The sequence below is a fragment of the Pelophylax lessonae genome (assembly GCF_965119305.1).
Source record: "Pelophylax lessonae genome assembly, chromosome: 4".
NCBI lineage: Eukaryota > Metazoa > Chordata > Amphibia > Anura > Ranidae > Pelophylax > Pelophylax lessonae.
Genome location: NC_138771.1, coordinates 135,478,927 through 135,503,200, shown reverse-complemented (window position 1 = coordinate 135,503,200; position 24,274 = coordinate 135,478,927). Strand labels below are relative to the sequence as shown.

Sequence of the window (24,274 nt, the reverse complement as noted above, 5' to 3'; positions counted from 1 at the left end):
ATCAACTTAAAAATTAGCCTGTTATATTCGGTCAAACATTTAATTAACTCACCCCTAATGTGATGGCTGCAACTGCTTCTCTTTGGTGAGGTGTGTGATGTTAGCTGGTATTGATGATGTTGCTACTCACAACTGGTTTACCAGGTTTGCGTCGGTCAGTCTGGAGCGCAGTCGACTTTTTGTGGTGGTAAGTTTTGAAAAGAACTGCTGGTTGGTAATGCTGGTGGGTATAGCTGGCTGGTACTGCTGTGGGTACTGCTGGCTCAGGCTGGTACTGCTGGCTTATACTGTGCTGTGGGTACTGCTGGCTGGTACTGCTGGCTCTGGCCGGTACTGCTGGCTCTGGCCGGTACTGCTGGCTCTGGCCGGTACTGCTGGCTCTGGCCGGTACTGCTGGCTCTGGCCGGTACTGCTGGCTCTGGCCGGTACTGCTGGCTCTGGCTGGTTCTGCTGTGGGTATTGCTGGCTCTGGCTGGTACTGCTGGCTCTGGCTGGTTCTGCTGTGGGTATTGCTGGCTCTGGCTGGTACTGCTGGCTCTGGCTGGTTCTGCTGTGGGTATTGCTGGCTCTGGCTGGTACTACTGGCTTTGGCTGGTACTGCTGTGGTTACTGCTGGCTCTGGCTGGTACTGCTATGGGTTCTGCTGGTTCTGCTGTGGGTACTGCTGGCTCTGGCTGGTACTGCTGTAGGTACTGCTGGCTCTGGCTGGTACCGCTGTGGGTACCGCTGGTTCTGCTATGGGTACTGCTGGCTCTGGCTTGTACTTCTGTGGGTACTGCTGGCTCTGGCTGGTACTGTTGTGGGTACTGCTGGCTCTGGCTGGTACTGTTGTGGGTACTGCTGGCTCTGGCTGGTACTGTTGTGGGTACTGCTGGCTCTGGCTGGTACTGTTGTGAGTACTGCTGGCTCTTGCTGGTACTGTTGTGAGTACTGCTGGCTCTGGCTGGTACCGCTGTGGGTACTGCTGGTTCTGGCTGGTACTGCTGTGGGTACTGCTGGTTCTGCTGTGAGTACTGCTGGTTCTGCTGTGAGTTTTGCTGGCTCTGGCTGGTACTGCTGGCTCTGGCTGGTACTGCTGTGGGTACTGCTGGCCCTCGCTGGTACTGCTGTGGGTACTGCTGGTTCTGGCTGGTACTGCTGGCTCTGACTGGTACTGCTGGTACTGCTGGCTCTGGCTGGTACTGCTGGCTCTGGCTGGTACTGCTGTGTGTGCTGCTGGAGGGAAATGCTGGCTAGGAAAAGTGTAGCAGCGCCACGCTGGAGGAAGAGGTGATGTTTCTTGTATTGGTCACAGGCGGAGTGCATTTGATATCACTCCGCCTGTGACTCACTCAGACTGTCATAACGGAGAAGGAACTATACAGGAAGCATCTGCTCCATTCTGACAGATCAGCTGAGAGAGACACAGACTCAGCTGCACAGGGGGCCGGACCAAATGACTTTGCGGGCTGCATACAGCCCCCGAAACATAGGTTCCCCACCCCTGGTTTAATCAAACTGAACTGTGTGTAATATTTCATTTGCTGTCCCTGGCACATAGTAAAGAGATTTTCTGCAGCAAACTTTTTCCACTACAGGCTTAATAAACTGTGGCCCATTACTTTATTTCCAAACAGTGCGTCTAAGACTAGGTTCACACTAGTGCACCTGCAACTCCAAATTTCAGTGTGATTTTGAAATGTTTTTCATGCTGATGCATTTTTTTTCTAGGAGAAGACTCTATAAACTTCTTCCAAAAAGGCATGTAACGCATGTACATGCATTTTTGGTGTGTTTCCATTAAAGTCTATGGGGCACAAAATCACGCTGCATTGAACCAAAGTAGCACCTGTACTACAGATCACCAAATTCACATTGTTGCATTGCATTGATGTGAACGGATGTGATTTCCATTGTCCTTCAATTCCGTGTGACCCAAGTCGCATCTGAAAACGCACAAGTTTGAGCCAAGAATACAGGTATTTCACAAATCTGGGATTAAAAAGTACGCTTTCTCTATTAGTATACAGTAACATTGTATACCCAGATAAGTATCTGCTTTGATATTAAAATAGACCGTCTCTATAAATGATTGTCAGCATTGGCATCTGTTGGTACTATCAGACAAATTTAGTTTATTATTGTGCCTAAACGGGTATTTCAAAACATGCAACTGATCAAGCAGTACGGATTCTTTTCTAGCTGCAGTCAGGAGGTTACCTAAGGGGACACAAAATGTGTTTATAAATAATTTGGGAGTGACAATTACAGCTAATCCCTTTGTATAGCACTTTCTCTCTCTGTTTAATGACATATTCTAAACTGGCTTTGTGCAGGACATGCCATTCCGGTCTTTCTTCTTTCCACTATGTCAACTGTAAAAATGTTTATTCAGTGAAATAGACACAGTAATGCTTTATCAGTAAAAGTATGTGATTGTAAAGTTTCTTTTTTATGTTAAACGGCTGGTGATTGCGTGATGGATTTACATGGCGGTATTTGTTAAATGTTTGTTAGTAGGAAGAATATTTTTGCAATTTTTCAAGCAGATGTGGGAGTATTCCCTAGGTTGCTTTATAGGCAGGTCAGCTTTCATCCATGGCACAAAATCAGAAATCTTGCCTGTACCTTCTGTTATCGCACTACGCCTTGGACTTTTCTTTTCAACAAAGAAAATATTTATCTTTGGTCTATACTATTAGTTTGGCTGCTTTCTTTTCTGGAAAATCTCTGAGTGGTAAGATGCCCTTTTGGAATCTAGGTCTCTAGTTCCAATTCACCATTTACCCATAAGATTAAAGGGGAATTCCAGCCTAAATCGAAAATCTCTAAATCTACTTGCAGGCACAATCTGAGACTAACCTATCTAACCCTGTAAAGCAAAACTCGCACTACAGACCTTTTCTGAATCTGGTCCAGTCCGGTCTCCAGCGCAGGAAGCATTGTGCAGGACACAGCCAACAACAGCTGTGAAATGTCTAGGAAGTGACGTCACCCATAACCTTACTATGGGGCTTCCATTGTCGCGGCCTCTTCTGTACCCCCGCCTCCACCAAGAATCCGCTGTTGACAGCTCAGCGTGGGATCGGATCGGCTTCAGAAAAGGTATGTATAGCGAGTTTTGCTTTACAGGGTTAGATAGGTTCGTCTTAGATTGTGGCTGCAAACAGCTGTAAAAATTGAGGAACACAATCTCTTGTGATGAGGTGGGTGTGTTCTGGCCATGAGCTGTAAAGCAGCAGATCCTTGGAGCTCCAGCTTTATCTACCACAATAACACCACAGGGGAACACATTTTCACAGGGACACACCAGAGATGCCAGAAAAGAGGAGAAACAATGTTGTGCAAATAGAACAAATAGGAGCTGTAAAGTAGAAAAAACATGTTTAGGCTGCACTTACGATGGCAGCTATGGCCAGTGTACATCCCTATTGAGCCTGCTTAAAGCTCAGACACAGTAGAAGATCACATGGAGCATAGGGCCCACATGGAGCAGAGGGCCCTGTAGGTCAGTTCCATATCCCTAATTCTCCCAGCACCCACTGTCTTCCTGCTGCCAGTAAACTAAAATCAAATTGGGACAGAAGGATGTAAAAGCCCTCCCCAACCAAGCCTGACCCGCAACAGTTCCTTAGAGCAATGAAATAATTATTTACACAGGAACTAAATTCTCTTAAAGCTGACACCATGCAACTGGATCATAGAACAGAGGCCCTGGAATTACTGAAAGAGCACTCCTACAGACAGGATCTCAAAATAAAATGCTTATTTTATTGGAATTCGGTGACTATGAAAACCAAAGTAAATTTTCTAACATTAGAATCAGAGGCCTTCCAGAAACCACCAAACCCCTGGAGTCAAAAGCTATCTTAAATCAAATCACGGTTTAATGCTTTGGAGGCCGGGGGAGACATCAGGGGTCTAATAGACCCCAGGTCTCTCCATAAAGAGGATACTTCATGCTTTTCGACATCACAAGGAATGTTGTTCATCCCTTGTAATAGCAATAAAGCTGATAAACAAAAAAATTAAAGGGATAATGTAAAAAAAAGTTTGAAATAAAGTAAATAAAAAATAAATTTTAAAGCGCCCGTCCCCCCATGCTCATGTGCAAATGCGAACACATACGTAAGGCCTGCACGCATATGTAAACGGTGATCGCACCACACGTGAAGTATTGCCGAGAATGTCAGAGTGAGAGCCTCCAGACTTCCTGTGTTGCTCTAAACTGGCAACCTGTAACGGCTTTTGAAGCATCCCCTATGGGGATTTTTAGGTACCGTAGTTTACCGCCATTCTGTGGGCATACGCTATTTTCCAGCATGACATATTAGGTATCTATTTACTTGATGTAACATAATATATTTTGTCAAAATTGGGTGTTCTATTGTGTTTGCATGCACTGAAATTCACGACTTTAATTTTTTCCAAAAAAATGTGTTTAAAAAAAAAAAACGCTGAAAGTTACCATGTGGCATGAAACAAAAAATTGCAACAATCCCCATTTTATTCTCTAGGGCAGCCTTTTTCAACACAGAGGACCCCTTGAAATACTGTTCCGATCCCAGGGAACCCCAGCCAACGATGCTATAACTATTAATTACAACTCATGATACAGTGTGATGGTCAGAGGGAAGAATGTTCCGGGGACCTGCTGAACGATCCTGTGCTGTGTGGCAGTGTCTATGATACAGGTGCCGGTTGCTGCTGTAGGTGGCGCAGGCTCCCTGGATGGGCAGCCTTGCAAATGTCTGTGTACAGCAGGGTCGATGAAAGCAGTGACCCGGAACCGGATGTGATGTCAGCGACCTGTCAGTTCCTCCACGGAGTCTGACAGGAACCAGAGAGCTGGATAGAGTGTGGAGGGCAGGCCGCAACGTCGTTTTGGAGGACCTCCTCCTTCATCAGGCAGGCCTGCCCTTCCACTGGAAACACTTATATAGGAAACACAGGCAGGGAAGCCCATTAAGTGAACAATGACTGTAATTAGCCACAATAAAAACAGTATCATTGAGATCAAAAGGGAGAAAAAGCCCTGTCTATGAACTATACACAAATTATTGTACAAAAAATTGTTCAACAAATGTGACACTTGTGTTAAGTTAAAAATGAATCATCCACACTGATTTTTTTCCGGACTGTGGAAGGACTTCGTTCATAGATGAGGTTTTTGCACTCCCACCTTGACTTGTTTGTTATATATACATTTTTTTCCCCCTCTTCCTTTAGAATTTTTGGCCTTACCATTATGATATGTTTATGTATGCTTGTGTGTTTTTTGCACATATGGTCTTTGCATTTACCTTCCACTGTGAGTCAGTGAGCGCTGACTTAGGTCAGTTTTTTGTTTACAACTCCCCTTGTTGTAGTGCTGTATTAACAAGCCTTTGCGGGAAGCCCTTCTTACTAGCTCTCACGGTGCCACATGCTAATGTTTTCTTCCAGTGAAGATAGGGTAAGCTAAAACAATATTTATAGTCATAGTTAACCCTTTTCAAGGGCCCAGCAGTGCAGGCTCTTCAGCACCCAGCAGCACAACCTCATCAGAGCAGCCTCATCAGCACCCATCAGTGCAGCCACATTGGAGCAGCCTTATCAGCACCCATTAGTGCAGCCACATGTGTCCCAGTGTTTTCATCCCAGAAAAGTCTTACCTTATACAGGGCTGATCAAGCTTCACCCTGTGTGATATTGCTCCGATTCACCTGTTGGCTGCTTTGGCATTGAACACTTCAGGAGGGAAGCTGTTAACCTGTGCCTTCATACCGGAAGTACCGGGTGTTTGCAAGGCTGTGAGCCAAGCACCCTATTTATTTGTTATGTAGTGGCAGGCTTAGTTTGTTTTTACCCACAAGTTTTTTTTTTTTTTCTTCAACTATTGCGCAGTTTTCAGTAATACAAAAAACAAGACATGGCATGTACACTGCTCTAAAAAGTTAAAGGAACACTTTAAAAAAAAAACATATATGTCAATGGGCAGAAATATCATGCTGGATATCTATACTGATATGGACTGGGTAATGTGTTAGGAATAAAAGGATGCACATCGTTTGTTGGAAATGAAAATTATCATCCTTCAGAGGGCTGAATTCAAAGACGCCCCGAAAATCAAAGTGAAAAAAGATGCAGCAGGCTCGTCCATTTTGCTGAAATTTCATTGCTGCAACTCAAAATGGTACTCAGTAGTATGGGCCCCACGTGCTTGTATGCATGCCTGACAAACGTCAGGGCATGTTTCTAAAAGTATGGTGGAGGGTGTCCTGGGGTATTTCCTCCCAGATCTGGACCAGGGCATCACTAAACTCCTGAACAGACTGAGGTGCAACCTGGCAGCATCGGATGGACCGTAACATAATGTCTCAGAGGTGTTCTATTGGATTTAGTTCAGATGAGCATGGGCCATTCAATGGTATTGATTCCTTCATCCTCCTGAAACTGGCTGCATACTCTCACCATGAGGACGGGCATTGTCGCTCACCAGGAGGAACCCAGGACCCACTGCACCAGCGTAGGGTCTGACAATGGGTCCAAGGATTTCATCCCGATACCTAATGGCAGTCAGGGTGCCATTGTCTAGCCTGTAGAGGTCTGTGCGTCCCTACATGGATATTCCTCCCCAGACCATCACTGACCCACCACAAACCGGTCATCCTGAACGATGTTACAGGCAGTATAATGTTCTGCATGGCTTCTCCAGACCCTTTCACTTCTGTCACATGTGCTCAGGGTGAACCCAATCTGTTCTGGGAAAAGCACAGGGCGCCAGTGACAGCCCTGCCAATTCCGGTGTTCAATGGCAAATGCCAATCGAGCTCCACGGTGCTGGGCAGTGAGCACAGGGCCCACTAGAAGGACCTTGGACCCTCAATAAACCGTATCTCCTTTCAATCTTCCACAAGTCTAACAATAGGATATACCCTAGATCAGTATTTCTCAACTTTTTTTTTTTTTTTTTTTTTTTAGTCAAGGCAACCTTTAAATTCACAGTCTCGAGGCAACCCATTCTAAAACATAAAAACTATTGTGATAGTTTTGCATAATGCAGCAACATCCACACACCTAGGACACTCAACTTTAGGGGTGATTTATTCTTCCAAAGCAAACACACTTTTGCACACTGGTATTGACTAGTATTTTTATGTTTCTCTTGTCCCTCAATTTCTCTCATCAGTCAATTCTACATTATACATATGTCCCATCAGTCAGCTAATGTGACCCCAGTGAGGGAGAGGGGCACAGGAGGGTCAAACACGGATGCTATGGAGGCGACAGACATCCTCCATTATGAACTGATGACCTCATTGGTTGTTAGGATGCCGGTGTCAAAGTCCTAATGGTGCATAATTAAAACCTGTGGCTTTGTATAACTTAAAGGTAGGCTTCATCCACCTGCCGGCTTGTATACATATTTTGATACATTCTTAGGCATTTTGCCTGGGCACCCTGGTTGAAAAAGGCTGCCCTAGATTATGTTGCTCATCTGAATTCCTCTGTTAACATAAACACAAAAGGCCCTATCAGGGCAAATATAAGAACAAAGGATGTGCTATTAGTGCATTTGGAGCCAGACCTGGTACCTCCAAGTAGGGATTCCACAGCTTTTCAAATTTCCTCAGATATTTTCTGTGTTGAAATACTATTTTTTTTTCATGGGATAGTTAATTGTTAACCTGAGATTTCCAGTCTGGAACAGCGGGATGGGATTGGGAGGAAGTCATTTTTTTTGTGCTATGATTTTATGAGCTACATACAGCAGTGCAATATTGGGAACCTGTGCATCTGTTGAAATAACTGTGTAATCTACCATATTTAGCAAACATGTTTTAGGGTCAAGTGGTACACTAACTTGCTAAATTGAGGATATAAAATTGACAACCTTTCGCCAATAGCTGTGTAATTTAGGGTATCCCCATAGCATATGGATGAGGTCTGCTGGTTCTCTGTCACACCCTGGACAATCAGGGGTGTGTCTATGATGCCATAAATATAACCCAGGTGTGGGATAAGTCCTTTGCAAAATAAAAAGCTGTGTTAATGTAGGCTGTGGCCATAAGTACTCAAGTAATGTCCCAAAAATTCTTCCCACCCTGCTTTAGCTGGTATGTTAGTTTGTGTATGTGTTTTACTATATAACAGCCAATAGTACATAGTTAGGTTGAAAAAAAGACACAAGTCCATCTGGCTCAATCAATAAAAAACAAAAAACAGTAAAGAAAACCCAACCATACAATCCTATACCCGCAGTTGATCCAGAGAAAGACGAAAAACCCCAGCAAAGCAACAGAGTTGGAAAATAAGTCCCTTTCTAGAACCAGCCTATGCTAGTGTTTGTATTATTGGATTTTGTTGTACCTTTAATATGTGAGCCACCAATGCAAGTATTTGCAAATATTGGAAGGATCTGTGATTCGGAAGATCATATTCACTCTGAAGAGTCTAGTTCTTTTTAATGGTGTGGCGCACGTATATTTATTGTACGTCATGTACAGTATGCTCTGCTTGTACCAAAATCTAAAGCCTTGTAGTTTATTCTTTCTTTGTCATGCCACAGAGAAGTATACAAAGAAATGCCCTCACAGCCTAGTGTTGTGTTTGCCGTTACCTGTTTTGATGAAAAAGATAGCGTGCTGGTTCTGCTGTAAGGTGAATGTTCCTGCCTACAGTTGATAAAATAACCATGGTTGGAACCATGAGACAGCAGACGTTGTGAGGCTGGGAAGTACTTTCTGGGGTGTGGTACTGCATTTTTTTCATAAAGCAATTGTGCAGGGCCCTCTAGTTCCTCCTGTTTTGAATTGTATTGTAACTTTATTGTCTTCCCTCACATTGTAAAGCGTTGCGCAAACTGTTGGCACTATATAAATCCTGTATAATAATAATAATAATAATAAGCTTGGAATGACCTGTACCTGAAAGGAAATTTGCATAATTTAGTGCAGGGGTCTCCAAACTATTGTTTAGGAACTACAATTTGCCTCATTCCTAGTCATGCCTAGTCATGTATGTGAATGTCAGAGTATTACAATGCCTCATGGGACGTGTTGTTCCTCAACAGCTGGAAGGCCGTAGTTTGGAGATCCCCGATTTAGTGCATTCAGATTTAAATTTAGCCAGAAATTGGACTAGGTTAAAGTCCCAATACATGGCTGAGTTCTGGGACACAATCAACCCCAAATACTTGAAAGTATCAACTAGTTTAATTTGAGAGGTCTTGTTAGCTCAATTCTCGTCAGGAGGCAATCACGATGATATACAGCCCTGCAGTTGCCAACCCCCCTAGATAGTGAATTCCCTCTCGTCCGGCCGGGAGTTATGACGACACATAGCACTCAAACTTAGCGCAGTCACAACTGATTTTATTGCAAGTGTAGCTCATATTTAAGGCATGTTTTGAGCGGGAAAAACTGATCCAAACTGGTTTACAATTCATCAGTCAAATTAACTGTTAGCACATATCAGACAGAACAGTACATGAAAGGCTTTTGTTTCCCTATGCATTTGTGTCAATATGAGGTGTTTTGTTGTAGAGTCGGTCCGTCTGTGTTCAGCTTGTCTGTGTTAATGTAAGCAATTGTCAATTGTTTATGGGTGGCGTCAGCAATCTCTATGCAAAATGTCTTCTAATCTAAATGCAAAATATCCAACTGTCAAGTGTTCAAATGAATGAATGGAGAGGTGGTTTAACATGTCGTCTAAATGCAAAATACAGCTGGCTGCTGTCCAAGGTGGATGAATGGGTGTCAGTCTAGCTCGTTACTAAGTAAATGCAAGGGCCCATATTTCATCATGGAATGGGCATAAGCTGAAATATATATGAAATGTAATAAGACATGTTAATACAATCTTTCAGGTCTCCAGTAGTAAATTTGCCTCCAGAGGGTCCAAGGGAAGCGAGACTGATTTGTCCCAATTAACTTGACAAACCTGAGAAATCTTCAATCTACTCACATAATTTGTAATAAAAACATATTTGCCATTCTGAAGCTTCCCTCCAACCACTTTACATATTTTTTTGTATATACTGGGATTCTGTACTTGCCAAATATGCTGCAGAAATCCTCCCTCCACCATGTCTGGTTGCAGCCATTTTAACTGTGGGCAGCTGAAGCTGCTGCTGTTCACTTCCTGGATTTACACACACACACACACACACACACACACACATAAATAGACACACACACACCACTGCTTGCCTGTACGTTTCTCCTCTATTGATGAATACTCATGGATCTATGCAGTCTCCTATTATCTCCGCCCTCATACAACCCCCCCCTGCTCTGTGGCTCTCATTTGCTCTCCTATTACTCACTCCTCATTACTTGCTGGCAAACTCTCACAAGAGTGAGAGGAAGAGAGCTGTGCATGATGTCATTAGCCTAGGCTAATTATCAGACAAGAAAGAGGAAGTGGGCTGTATAAGGTATTTACTGCCAGAACTTTACTATCCAAAGTTAAAACAACAGGACAGAAGATTTAATAGATGGAAAGATTAAAAAATTACTGAAAGTCTGCTTTAAGCTGGCCATAGACTGTTATAATTTTTGTTGTTGTTAGCTGGTGGGCTAAATGAAAAAAAAAAAGATTCCTCCATCCACACAAATGAAAAGGTGGATAGAGGAATCCCCTCCCCCTAACTCCCCTCCCCCAGCCAAGATTTTGTAATTTGACAGTGGGACCTGCTGCTGTTAGAATATGATGATCAAGTGATTTTTTAGCATGTACCTTATACAGAATATGATCAAATGATTCCCTACTGAACCGGCCAAATTTCATGTGTGGCCAACTTTATACTGTTTGCTTTCTTTTGTCTAAGTTGTGTATTGAAATCCTTTTTTATTTTTTTTCTTCTAGGAAATGTGTCACTTGAGAACCTGAGGATTCGAGAAAATGCACTGGTGTGTTAGTTTGGAGTTATTTTGATTTTCCAAGTTACATGTTACTGCCCAGTTTAATTTATCGATTTATTTTGAAAAGCAACATACATTTATTCTCCATCATACAAGTACACATAGCACTACTTACTGTAAAGTAATGTAGTAAAATGTCAAGCTTATGCAATTAATTTCCATTATTAATAATATAACAAGGTATTGTCCAGAGCTTAACAGTGCAAGCAATATGGCAGCTACCTGCATACCTTGATTATGTTTAGGTTGAAATGGAAAGAAATGTTTATTTTGCTTACATTACAATACAGTTGTTGCAGTTTACCGAATATTGTGGCTGCTTTGTTTTTCTTTTTTTTTTTTTTTTCTTTTAGGCCCCGTTCACATTGCAGCGACCCGACTTTGCCGGGCGACCTCACAGGTCGCGGCGCGCTGCTCGCCCCGCGACCCCGGAGCGGCCGACACGGACTTCATAACATTGAAATCTATGCAGGTCGCTCCGGGTCGCCCCAAAGAAGCGCCGGACCCTTTTTCTAAGTCGGAGCGACTTGTGTCGCTCCTATTAGAACGAGTCCATAGCTTCTGTATGGCAGGCGACCAACGGCGACCTGTGAGGCGACCAGGTCGCCTCACAGGTCGCCCCAGTGTGAACGGGGGCTTAGGCCATAAACATTTTCATCTAGTACAGAAAATATCTGTGGATCTTGCCAAAATTGCAGTGTTTTTGTCACGTCCTGTGAGCTGGAATAGATAATTTTATTGTTGTGTAAACTAATGATCCCATCTATCTGCCATTTAATGCATGTGAACAATGGCAGGCATGTTTAAGTCACACTTATGCAATGCGGGATCCCTGCAAATCTTCCTGCATCGCATTCCCAGCACAGGCAGTTCACACTGCCATATGCGAATCGCTGGGGATGTCAATTCAAAGTTAACGACACCCCCAGATCAGTTCACATATCGCAGTGTGATCTGACATTCGGACATGAATCTGATCGCATAGGTGTGAACCACCATGCGATCTGATTCTGCTGCGGACCCAAAAAAGGGTCCTGTGCGTGTTTGTGCTGAATCAGATGCGAATTCAGCCATACTATCTGTATGGCTGAATTCGCATCACACAGACATCACATGTGATTTTTTTTTAGAGCAGTGCGCTCCGAATCACATGCGATGTCTACCATTGCAGCTGTGTGAACCGAGCCTTAAGTCTTGTCTGTTTAAAAACTATTCCTGCCTCGGTAGATGCAATTGAGAATTGAGTTTAGTCATAAATGGACAGGAGGTGTATTATTAGTATATTAGTGTAGGATCCTCATATGAAAATTCAGCTACCAAGGATGGGTAAGCTGCAACATATGACATTTTTGTTTTTGGGTTTAGAAATACTTAAATTAAAAGCATAAAAGTTGGAACCCTAAATATTTTCCAGTGTTCTAGAGATACAGTGACCTTTTGCCACATTTCAGGCTTCAAACATAAAGATATAAAACTGTAATTTTTTTGTGAAGAATCAACAACAAGTGGGACACAGTCATGAAGTGGAACGAAATTTATTGGATATTTCAAACTTTGTTAACAAATAAAAAACTGAAAAATTGGGCGTGCAAAATTATTCAGCCCCTTTACTTTCAGTGCAGCAAACTCTCTGCAGAAGTTCAGTGAGGATCTCTGAATGATCCAATGTTGACTTAAATGACTAATGATCATAAATAGAATCCACCTGTGTGTAATCAAGTCTCTGTATAAATGCACCTGCACTGTGATAGTCTCAGAGGTCCGTTTAAAGCGCAGAGAGCATCATGAAGAACAAGGAACACAACAGGCAGGCCCGAGATACTGTTGTGGAGAAGTTTAAAGCCGGATTTGGATACAAAAAGATTTCCCAACCTTTAAACATCCCAAGGAGCACAGTGCAAGCGATAATATTGAAATGGAATGAGTATCAGACCACTGCAAATCTATGAAGACCTGGCCGTCCCTCTAAACTTTCAGCTCATACAAGGAGAAGACTGATCAGAGATGCAGCCAAGAGGCCCATGATCACTCTGGATGAACTGCAGATATCTACAGCTGAGGTGGGAGACTCTGTCCATAGGACAACAATCAGTCGTATACTGCACAAATCTGGCCTTTATGGAAGAGTGGCAAGAAGAAAGCCATTTCTTAAAGATATCCATAAAAAGTGTCGTTTAAAGTTTGCCACAAGCCACCTGGCAGACACACCAAACATGTGGAAGAAGGTGCTCTGGTCAGATGAATCCAAAATCAAACTTTTTGGCAACAATGCAAAACGTTATGTTTGGCGTAAAAGCAACACAGCTCATCACCCTGAACACACAATCCCCACTGTCAAACATGGTGGTGGCAGCATCATGGTTTGGGCCTGCTTTTCTTCAGCAGGGACAGGGAAAATGGTTAAAATTGATGGGAAGATGGATGGAGCCAAATACAGGACCATTCTAGAAGAAAACCTGATGGAGTCTGCAAAAGACCTGAGACTGGGACGGAGATTTGTCTTCCAACAAGACAATGATCCAAAACATAAAGCAAAATCTACAATGGAATGGTTCACAAATAAACATATCCAGGTGTTAGAATGGCCAGGTAAAAGTCCAGACCTGAATCCAATCGAGAATCTGTGGAAAGAACTGAAAACTGCTACTCAGTAACGCTTTCCATCCAACCTCACTGAGCTCGAGCTGTTTTGCAAGGAGGAATGGGGAAAAAATTTCAGTCTCTCGATGTGCAAAACTGATCGAGACATACCCCAAGCAACTTACAGCTGTAATCGCAGCAAAAGGTGGCGCTGCAAAGTATTAACTTAAGGGGGCTGAATAATTTTGCACGCCCAATTTTTCCGTTTTTTTTATTTGTTAAAAAAAGTTTGAAATAGGCAATAAATTTCGTTCCACTTCATGGTTGTGTCCCACTTGTATATCTTTATGTTTGATGCCTGAAATGTGGCAAAAGGTCGAAAAGTTGAAGGGGGCCGAATACTTTCGCAATGCACTGTAGTTGTGTTTGGTCCTGACCTGCTGCTTCTCTGACATTTGTGTTTCTCCAGGGCACGTTCTGTGCAAGGCAAAGGCTATTGTTTGCACAGGCAGAGGCTCCTATTTGGTGCTTCTATCCTGCACAACCCCCCCCCCCTGGCCAGGGGAGAGAAATAGAAATACTACAAATACTATAGTAAGCAGCTGATCTGACTTGGAGTAAACATCTTTCAGAAGGCAGGTAGGTATTTTTAAGATGAAACTTGTAATTGGAGGAGAAAGGGGGAGTCATGTACCCTAAAAGCAAGAGTAAGAAGTTGTATTATGTAAAAGAAGGAAATTATGAGGGACTGAAAGCTGGACAAGACAAAAGTTGACTTGATGTGCGTTTGTTTTAATAAATGAAAATGCTAATTTTAACCTTTTGTTATAGTTCATATCAAATAATACGGTTTTCCCTTTCAGAGTGAACTTGATGTGCCCTTTAAAGTAAAAGCCGGTTTAATTGGTGCGTATTTTATATTTAGTGAAGTTGTAGCTTTATGTTAAACTGTCATTTTTGGCCTTTTTATTTTAAAGTGGTTGTAAAGGCATAAAAGTTTTCTACCTTAATGCATTCTCTGCGAACACTTGCCTGACACTACTTGATCCAGTGCCGCTGGTAGCCTTGCTCTCCTCTCTTCCTCCTTTAACAGCCAATGGCTCCCACTGCTGTCATTCAAATCCTGTGACAAGGGATTGGGGGAGGGGGGAGCCAAGTGGCACTGTGTATGTCACTTGATGCACACAGCACGGCTTGGGAGCAAGCCGGCAGGTAGACCCCTGTAGGGAGCAGCTTCCTATAAGGGCCCATCGAGACCAGGAGGAGCCAGGAGTGCTGGGGGGGGGGTACCCGAGAAAAGGAGGTTCAGGCAGCCGGTCTGTGCAATACCAATACCTCAGTCATGAAATCTAAACAAAGCGCACACAGTATATCTGTAGTGTTTTCTTGTCTCTCTCCAAAGCTGCAAGTGTTGTTTCTCTCTGGTGCTTCGTTCCTCTGTTATCAGCATGAGTCACTTCTGAGAAGTTTTCCTGACACATGAGATAAAATTTGTGTCGGAGAGGGAACTATGTCTATTCAGAACACAGCTCTATATTCTTCCTTTGCTCCTGCATGCTGTGGGAAGGGGTTGGGGGGTGGGTTCTATGTGCCTTTCCACTGTAACTGCAGGTCTTCATCCCCTCCTCTGTTATACTTACAGATGGAGAAGGATTTTAATACGATTATGCCCTTCTGAAGGAGTGTAGGGAATAGAAGACTCCTGATAAACAAGCGCAACCTATGTAGGAGGATTTGTTTAATCTCTGTGCATCACCTGAGATTATTCACTTCACTGGGTATATGAGAGGGTTTACAACCACTTTAAGTGTAAACTTGGCTTAATTGTCATTTGGGAAATTTTTCTTTTTTAGTGTTGTACTGCACTTTTTTCCACAGGCAGATGGAATTTGTTTCCTAATCTGACCTTTATGAGAGGGATTGGGCAGGGATCATTTTATGTCACTGAGTAATTTCTGACATTGACAGTAAATTGTGCTTTGTGTAAGCTATTTAGGGCACAAGGGCGAGTTACAGGAATATATCCACTGAAAAACATTTGTGGAGTTTCCCTTTACTGGTGCTGTATCTAAAAATACCTTTTCTGAGTATTTCAGATTATAGGTGCTTCAAATCGGTGTGGCTGTCCCTAATTATGCTTAGCTTTCATTTTAAATTCACCGTAAACCCATTGTCTATTTTACTTACGCAAGTTTTTCATTAATAACTTAATATTATTCTTAAGGTATTTGTCTTCCAGCTGCTTTAATTGATTAAAAGATGGCCTAAAACAAATCCCAGGCAACCTCTTGAATAATTTCTTCCCTCACCTTCCAAAAATGGTGCTTAGTTGCCATGGTTGTAGCATTCTCTCTTTGGATTGTGTGTTAAGTGCATAAAATCAGTGAACCCTTTATTAGACAAATATCAAAGTCACACACAGATGTTCATATACGCAAGCTTTGAAAATCGCAGTTTGATCTTTTCATCAGAAGTTGGCGATTGGTAGAAAAGATAGGGTGATCTGCATGTTAACTATCGATGGGCTGACGTGATTTTCTGGAACAGATGTTAGTTGCCTGTTCAGAAATAAACTATAGATTTCAGAACTCCTGTATGATTTAAACCCCTCATACCATATGGGGCTTTTAGCCATAATAATTTATGTAGCACTATAATCTCCAGTGACACAATACAATGAAACAAGGGGAGTAATCTAGGCAGTACAAATGCGTAAAATATTTTTAATGACAAGTGCATAGAGTTCTATTGAAATATATGGCAAAGACAAGATACAGTAGGATAGCGAGAGTCTTGCTATGCACACTTTCTCCTTCTTTTCCTATATAAATTGCCTGATGATATATTTTTGTTTAACAGAGAAACTTACTCTGAAAATCCCTTGGAAGAATTTATATGGTGATGCAGTGGTCGCTAAGCTTGAAGGTTTATATCTCTTGGTGGTACCTGGAGCTAGTGAGTATGCCTTTTGAATAACGATATAGTCAAGCTATAAGATTAAGGCGGAACTTAACTCATTGAGCACTCATTCACACTGAACACGGCTTTGAAATCATGCAACTTCATCTGAACTCGCACGATTTAAAAGCCGCATTTTAGTCCGAATTCAGGGGCGACTTGGAAGACATCTGTGCGGGCACAGATGTCTATTGATGTCACCCTTGAAGTCGCCAAAGGTAGTGCAGGAACTAATTTTGGAAATCAGTGCGGCGCCACAAAGTTGACGTTGTACCGATTGCGACGGTTCTGTTGCCAGCAATAGGCTGCGATTTGACCTGTAAAATTTCGTGTCAAATCGCGCCAATGTTAATAGGGGCTAAAACAAGATTTCCTTATTTTACTCCTCATTTTTACACAAATGCTAAAAAAAAGTATTTCAAATTTTTATTTTTGTGTTGTCAGGCAGCACTCCCTGGCTTCTTGTCTATGCCAGCCCACTCTGCCTCCTGGGATTTCTACATCACAGCTATCCCAGGAGGCACTGTGTTACTATGCTGCAACTTTGTGGCGCATCTGCGCATGCAAAACAGTTAAGTTTGATGGTAGTGAAGTTATTAAAGGCCAAAGCTCTTTTGGCTCTACTTCTCCTGTGGGTCACAGGAGTGCATTTCATTCTGCTCTCCTGTGATCTGTTTTCAGCTGACAGCAGGCTAATGTCTGATGTTGGCTGACATCATTCAATTCTTGGTCTAGAAGCATTGGGAGACAGATGCAGGTGGGATTGGTGCCGCAGCCTTCTAGGTGAGTATAAATGTTTATTTTCGATTCCTAAACATACTGCCCCCCCCCCCCCCCGTATTGGATTGCCATATTGTGCTAGTATGCACTACCATTTTAAGGGAATCTCTTAGTAAGCAAAAATAATTTTAAGCCTCCCCTGGGCCTGGCAGGATTGTTGTGATGAAAGTAATCCAGTGTTGGGTGATTTAGACCTTGGCAAATATATTAACTAGGGGAACTACTTTTTGTTTAGTGCATAAACAGGACAGAGATTAGGATGCCATAGTTTGAAGGGTACAGTTGACAGCAGTTCTGCTGTAATGTGGTAAACCAGTGCTTGGATATCCCTAGTGCGGGTCGCCTAACATAAAGCATCAAGACAAACTGGGAGTTGTGTATATTGAATAGGTTGGACACACTTGGGTAATATATGCTGAATAATAGTTGCACAGTGAAGGGTAATGTACACCAAATGAAGATGGTTATTATACGATAAACAGGGAATTTGCCGTTACTGTGGGCTGCACAGATGCACAGTGGATATAAGTGCTCAGTAAAATGTCTAAAACAAAGTAAGGCTGCATGGTAATGCTTTAATTTACAATGGTTAGAGACTGATAACAAAAGCACAGTACTGGAGTTACATCTGTGGGTATGCTGTGCTGAGTAGTGTGTGCCTTCTCCTGATTTCAGTTAGTTGACTTCAGTGTGGGAACAGGAAGTGGCTTAAGCCTAGTACACACGGACCGAATGTTGGCCAGCATCGGCTGGTTCAGTAGAAACCGCCCGACATTTGGCATAGCAGCCAGTCCGACATAAGCCGGCTGTGCTCCCAGCTTCTGTCGAAGGCTTATGACTGAAAAAGGTCTGCCGACTGGCTCCCGATCAGCCCGTTTAGAGCACTGACCAGAGCTAGAGTGTCCTGTGGGGGGGGGGTTTGAAGCTAATGTCAGGACACAGTAGCACAGCAAGGGAGATTGCTGTACTAACATCAGATTGTTAGTACAGCGGCTCCCACCTAAGCTGAGTGGTGTGTACAAGGCTTTTTTAATCTGTTTCACAATAAATACTTAGGAAGACACTCATGATTACGATGCAATTCTATATCTACAAAAACAGAGAAGCTGAACCTGTTTGTCTACATTGTCAGTGTTATATTAACGCAGAGCCTAGAGTGCATTCCAGCAGGAAGCCAAATGGTATTCTCCACACATGGAGATTTTTATGGTATTCTCCACACATGGATAGATTTCCTTTAAACCTAACTTTAGAGTAAGAGAGGTCAGTGTGGTTAGTAAATACATCTTGCCTGCTGGTGGGAATAATGTCCTGTCCTGTGCTAATTCCAGAAACTTTAATCTCTGCTATCCTATGGCCGTGCTATTTTTTTACTCCACAAAAATCTATTGAAATATCTGACATCTAGTCAAATGCTTATAAGCTGATGGATCACAGAAGTTGTTACCTTAGCGATGGCTCGACAATATATGTCCAATTGTTGTGGTTAAAAATATGTTTGTTAGGGTCCTTTCACACGGCCGCTCCGTGTGTCCGCAAATCATCCCATCCGTTTGCGGATGATTTGCGGACATAATGTAAGTGAATGGTACTGCGGATGTCAGTGGAATACCATCCGCTGACATACGATTTTCCTCCTTTCAGTTCTGTTCCGTTTTTTCGAATGGAACAGAACTCTATTTCTTCTTCCGTGTAAAAAACGGAAAGAAAGGAAAATCGGATGTCAGCGGTGTCATCCGCTGACATCCGCAGTGCCATATGCTTACATTATGTCCGCATATCATCCGCAAACGGATGGGATGATATGCAGGCACACGGAGCGGATGACAGAAATGTCATCCGCTCCGTGGAAAAAAAAAAAAGTCCCGCAGCGGACCTTTCACACGGAGCGGCCGTGTGAAAGGACCCTTACTCTTATTTACATGGAGAAAGGGGACAAGCCTTCACAACAATTCAGTAAAGTGGGCAACAGGAGTGCAGATCACATTCCATGTCACCTCCCCCCCCGTCCCACCCCCCCCCCCCCGTCCCACTTCTCCTTTTTTTTTCTCATCTCCTACCAGCAGTCTAGGCAGATTCTGCCCACATCTCTCTGAGAAAATGGAAATGATGATTTACGAGCAGAACACATTAGCGTGGCCCTCAATCTTGCATTCCAGTCAGTATCACAGAATATATTCTTGGAATCTTGGCCCTACTTAGGCCAATGAGGGTTATTTTAAAACAACTTTTGCTGTTCATAATTTACCTGAGCATGGACACTTTACATTTCAGAAAAAAAGGTTGCATTACACACCAAGACTGTAGGCAAGAAGCAAATGGGCAAATATGTATAAAAGGACTTGGACTGCAGTAAGGTTCAGGAATTTAAAGTCCCACAAATCAGGAAACAAATATGTCGTAAGGAAGCTTGTCATGAAAGCTATAAACCGTGCATCCAGAAAGTATTCACAGCGCTTCTCTTTTTCAACATTTTGTTATGTTGCAAACTTATTCCAAAATTGATTAAATTAATTATTTTCCTCAAAATTCTACAAACAATACCCCGTATTGACAATGTGAAAGAAGTTTGTTAGAAATCTTTGCAAATTTAATAAAAATAAAAAAATCACGTGTCTAGAAGTATCACAGCCTTTGCACAATACTTTGTTGAAGCACCTTTGAGTATAATGCTACAAGCTTGGCACACCTATTTTTGGGCAGTTTCTCCCATTCTTCCTTGCAGGACCTCTTAAGCTCTATCAGGTTGGATAAGAAGCACAGCCATTTTCAGATGTATCTAGAGCTGTTCAATCAGGTTCAAGTCTGGGCTCTGCCTGGGCCACTCAAGGACATTCGGAGAGTTGTCCCATAGCCACTCCTTTGTTTTTCTTGGCTGTGTGCTTTGAGCCGTTGTCCTGTTGGAAGATCAACTTTGACCTAGTCTGAGGTCCAGAGCGCTCTGGTGACGTTTTTCATTAACATAACAAAATGTTGAAAAAGTGAGGCGATGTTAGTACTGTACTTTCCGGATGCACTGTACGTGGCCTTTGATAATTTTTTTTTTCTGAAAATGCTAATTCATGGGCTGCCATGCTTACCACCAGACGAAAACGCTTTGAGTGAGCCAGAACAAAATATCCAGCAGAGTATATAGCAGATTTGAGACTTGACTCAGAAATATGTGGCACTACATCCAAAAAGTACTTGACAAAAGAAATAGGAAGAAAGTAGGACTTTAAAGGTAGCCACCAGCAATCCCATAAGGAAATACTTAGCGGGTATAAAATAAGAAATTTATTGTGACAACATGGTAAAAAAATATTTTATATTAAAACCATATCGTATAGAAAAAATGTATGATTAATACAATACAGTATCTCCCCAAACGAGGTAGGTATATACAGTGGGTACGGAAAGTATTCAGACCCCCTTAAATTTTTCACTCTTTGTTATATTGCAGCCATTTGCTAAAATCATTTAAGTTCATTCCTCTTCCTCATGAATGTACACCCCATACTGACAGAAAAACACAGAATTGTTGACATTGTTGCAGATTTGTGCGGGCTTTTATGTGTCTTACATTGAGGAGAGGCTTCCGTCGGGCCACTCTGCCATAAAGCCCCGACTGATGGAGGGCTGCAGTGATGGTTGACTTTCTACAACTTTCTCCCATCTCCTGACTGCATCTCTGGAGCTCAGCCACAGTGATCTTTGGGTTCTTCTTTACCTCTCTCACCAAGGCTCTTCTCCCCCGATAGCTCAGTTTGGCCGGACGGCCAGCTCTAGGAAGGGTTCTGGTTGTCCCAAACGTCTTCCATTTGAGGATTATGGAGGCCACTGTGCTCTTAGGAACCTTAAGTGCAGCAGAAATCTTTTTGTAACCTTGGCCAGATCTGTGCCTTGCCACAATTCTGTCTCTGAGCTCTTCAGGCAGTTCCTTTGACCTCATGATTCTCATTTGCTCTGACATGCATTGTGATCTGGAAGGTCTTATATAGACAGGTGTGTGGCTTTCCTAATCAAGTCCAATCAGTATAATCAAACACAGCTGGACTCAAATGAAGGTGTAGAACCATCTCAAGGATGATCAGAAGAAATGGAAAGCACCTGAGTTAAATATATGAGTGTCACAGCAAAGGGTCTGAATACTTAGGACCATGTGATATTTCAGTTTTTCTTTTTTAATAAATCTGCAACAATGTCAACAATTCTGTGTTTTTCTGTCAGTATGGTGTGCTATGTGTACATTCATGAGGAAGAAGAATGAACTTAAATGATTTTAGCAAATGGCTGCAATATAACAAAGAGTGAAAAATGTAAGGGGGTCTGAATACTTTCCGTACCCACTGTATAGTAAAGGAACCTGTTACTTTGGATGACAGCCATGCAGACCAATTTGATGCAGTGTGTGCCATATGGACTGAGCACTCACAGGCTGACCCTCCACCCTTTCAACCTCTGCAGCAATGCTGGCAGCACTCGTACGTCTATTTCCCAAAGACAACCTCTGAATATGATGCTGAGCACGTGCATTCAACTTCTTTGGCCGACCATGGCGAGGTCTGTTCTAAGTGGAACCTGTCCTGTTAAACCTCTGTATGGTCTTGGCCACCGTGCTGCAGCTCAGTTTTAGGATTTTGACAATCTTCTTATAGCCTAGGCCACCTTTCCGTAGAGCAACAATTTTTTTTTTTCAGAGAGTTCTTTGCCATGAGGTGCCATGTTGAACTTCCAGAGACCAGTATGAGATGGTGAGAGAGAACACCAAATTTAACACTCCTGCTCCCCATTCACACCTCAGACCTTGTAACACTAACGAGTCACATGACACCAGAGGGAAAATGGCTAATTGGGCCCAATTTGGACATTTTCACTTAGGGGTGTACTCACTTTTGTTGCCAGCGGTTTAGACAATAATGGCTGTGTGTGTTATTTTGAGGGGTCAGCAAATTTACACTGTTATACAAGCTGTACACTCACTACTTTACATTGTAGTAAAGTGTAATTTCTTCAGTGTTGTCACATGAAAAGATATAATAAAATATTTACAAAAATGGGAGGGGTGTACTCACTTTTGCGAGATACTGTACCTACCTTGTTTGGGGAGATACTGTATTGAATTTATCATACATTTTTTTCTATATAATATGGTTTTAATATAAAATATTTTTTACCATGTTGTCACAATAAATTTCCTATTTTTTATCTGCTGAGTACTTGTGTTTCCTTATGGGATTACCAGTGCATCCTTTGAAGTCCTACTTTCTTCCTATTTATTTTGTAAAATATCCAGCAGGTAAAACGCCTGATCAGCTTTACTTGTTCTTGGTTAGCCAGTCACTTAAAATTCCTGAAGCCAGAAAGTCCCCATGACAGCCAAGCTACTAGCTTTTTTCAGGAATGGTAGCAATTCCAAGGCTCTTTGGATCGCTTAACTGGGTGTTAAATTCATCCTTTCCTCTACAGCACTATACTGTAATGAATATGAGAAACCATTTTATAGTAATATCTATCTATATATAGTTTATATACTGCTAACATATGACACATAGCTTCACAAGTGAACACGCATGAAACCATTCACGTGGTCCCAGCTCCAAAACAGACTAAAATCAAATAGTCATACCAACACACAGTCCTCAAAACAATTTTGTTTTGTGTCATTAATCTACAAGAGGAAATTGGAGAACTATAATAAAATCTGCTAAAAAATTAACCCCATTTAGATGTTTTTCGTACTTATAAAAGACTTATTTCTAGACTAGAAAACCAGATAAACAGTGGAGTCAGAATGTGTATAGTATGCAGATTACGAAAAAGAAATCACTAAATACTGTCAAATATACATTTCTGGTAAATTTTGCAACACCGCATACATGTTTAAAGAACCCCAATTGTTTTTTACTTTCTCAAACGAGAGGATTAGGGACATGACCATGAAAATTGAAATTCAAAGTTAGACTCTAAACATTAACTAATAATTGCCATCAGAAACAGTTTAAGCTAAGAGGGGAAATGTGACCACAATAGATCCAAAATGGTATTCTGAATGTATTCTTCTTTCTTCATGGCCAAGTTTACTGTGCTGCCCCTCTTCTACTTTAGTTGACTGACTAGCTTTAGGCCCTATGTCAGCGAGCTTTTGTTTGCTTTCGTTGGCTTTTGCATTCCTATATAAGTCTAGAAAAGAATGCAAAATTTGCAGGTCAAATGCATTTCAGTAGGAGGTGAACTGCAGGTTAAAAGCACCTATCAGTGAATTCTGACTGATCTCAGAAGTGTCTCAAACGAATAGCTTCGACATAAGCCCGAAATCCATTGACACAGGCCCTAAGTATTACCTACTTCTCCCCCGCACTACAGCAAAAAAACGGCGACAGCGTGGTCCTCCAGTTCCTGGAGGGAGTCTGACCCTGGGGCGTGCATTGGGGACACTCTGTGAAAGTGGTGTCTGTTGGACACAGCTGATCACAAATTGCGGTAAACAGTCAAAAGTCCCTTTTACCATGTAATCAGCTGTGTCCAATCACAGCTGATCACATGTAAACAGACTTGCTGGTTATTGGCAGACTTGCTGGTTATCATGTTCTGTCTGTGTGAGGAAAGAATTGCTGATGACCGGCAAGGCTGTCAGTACATTGTTTACACTTCTAATCAGGGCACTGATCATCAGTGCAGCCCCACAAGTGCCACCTCATCAATGCCCATCAACGCATCTTATCAGTGCAGCCTCATAAGCACACATAAGTGAAGAAGATAAATTGGCCTGGGCAGGAATTGGGTGAAAGTGCCCAGTATTAAAGCTGTTAATACTTTGAATGAAGGGGAAGGGGGCATGGTGATGTCACAATCCCCACCTTGTCTAATCTGAGAACACCTTGCAATCATTTTTAAATAAATACAAAGCTTTCTGTCGATGGCATCTGCCCAGAATAAGCAACTCGTATTCACTATGCAGAAGTGCAGCTGCTCAACACAGAACCTGGAAGACTGCGGTAATCACTGTAGTAGTGGCGGCTACTAGAATGATTTTCCACTTCCATGGTGGTCCCACAGGCATGGTATATGTGTACTTATATTGGTTCAAA

General features: G+C 42.4%; 1 protein-coding gene across 5 annotated transcripts in view; it reads left to right on the top strand.

The window, feature by feature from the left end:
* VPS13C (vacuolar protein sorting 13 homolog C) overlaps positions 1-24,274 on the top strand; it is a 555,353-nt gene that overhangs the window by 14,249 nt on the left and 516,830 nt on the right. For all 5 annotated transcript variants that reach the window (XM_082257056.1, XM_082257055.1, XM_082257057.1 and 2 more), the window contains exons 3-5: positions 10,831-10,874; positions 14,330-14,372; positions 16,326-16,421. In XM_082257056.1, coding sequence (XP_082113182.1) covers positions 10,831-10,874; positions 14,330-14,372; positions 16,326-16,421 — 183 coding nt within the window. The remainder of the gene's footprint in view (positions 1-10,830; positions 10,875-14,329; positions 14,373-16,325; positions 16,422-24,274) is intronic.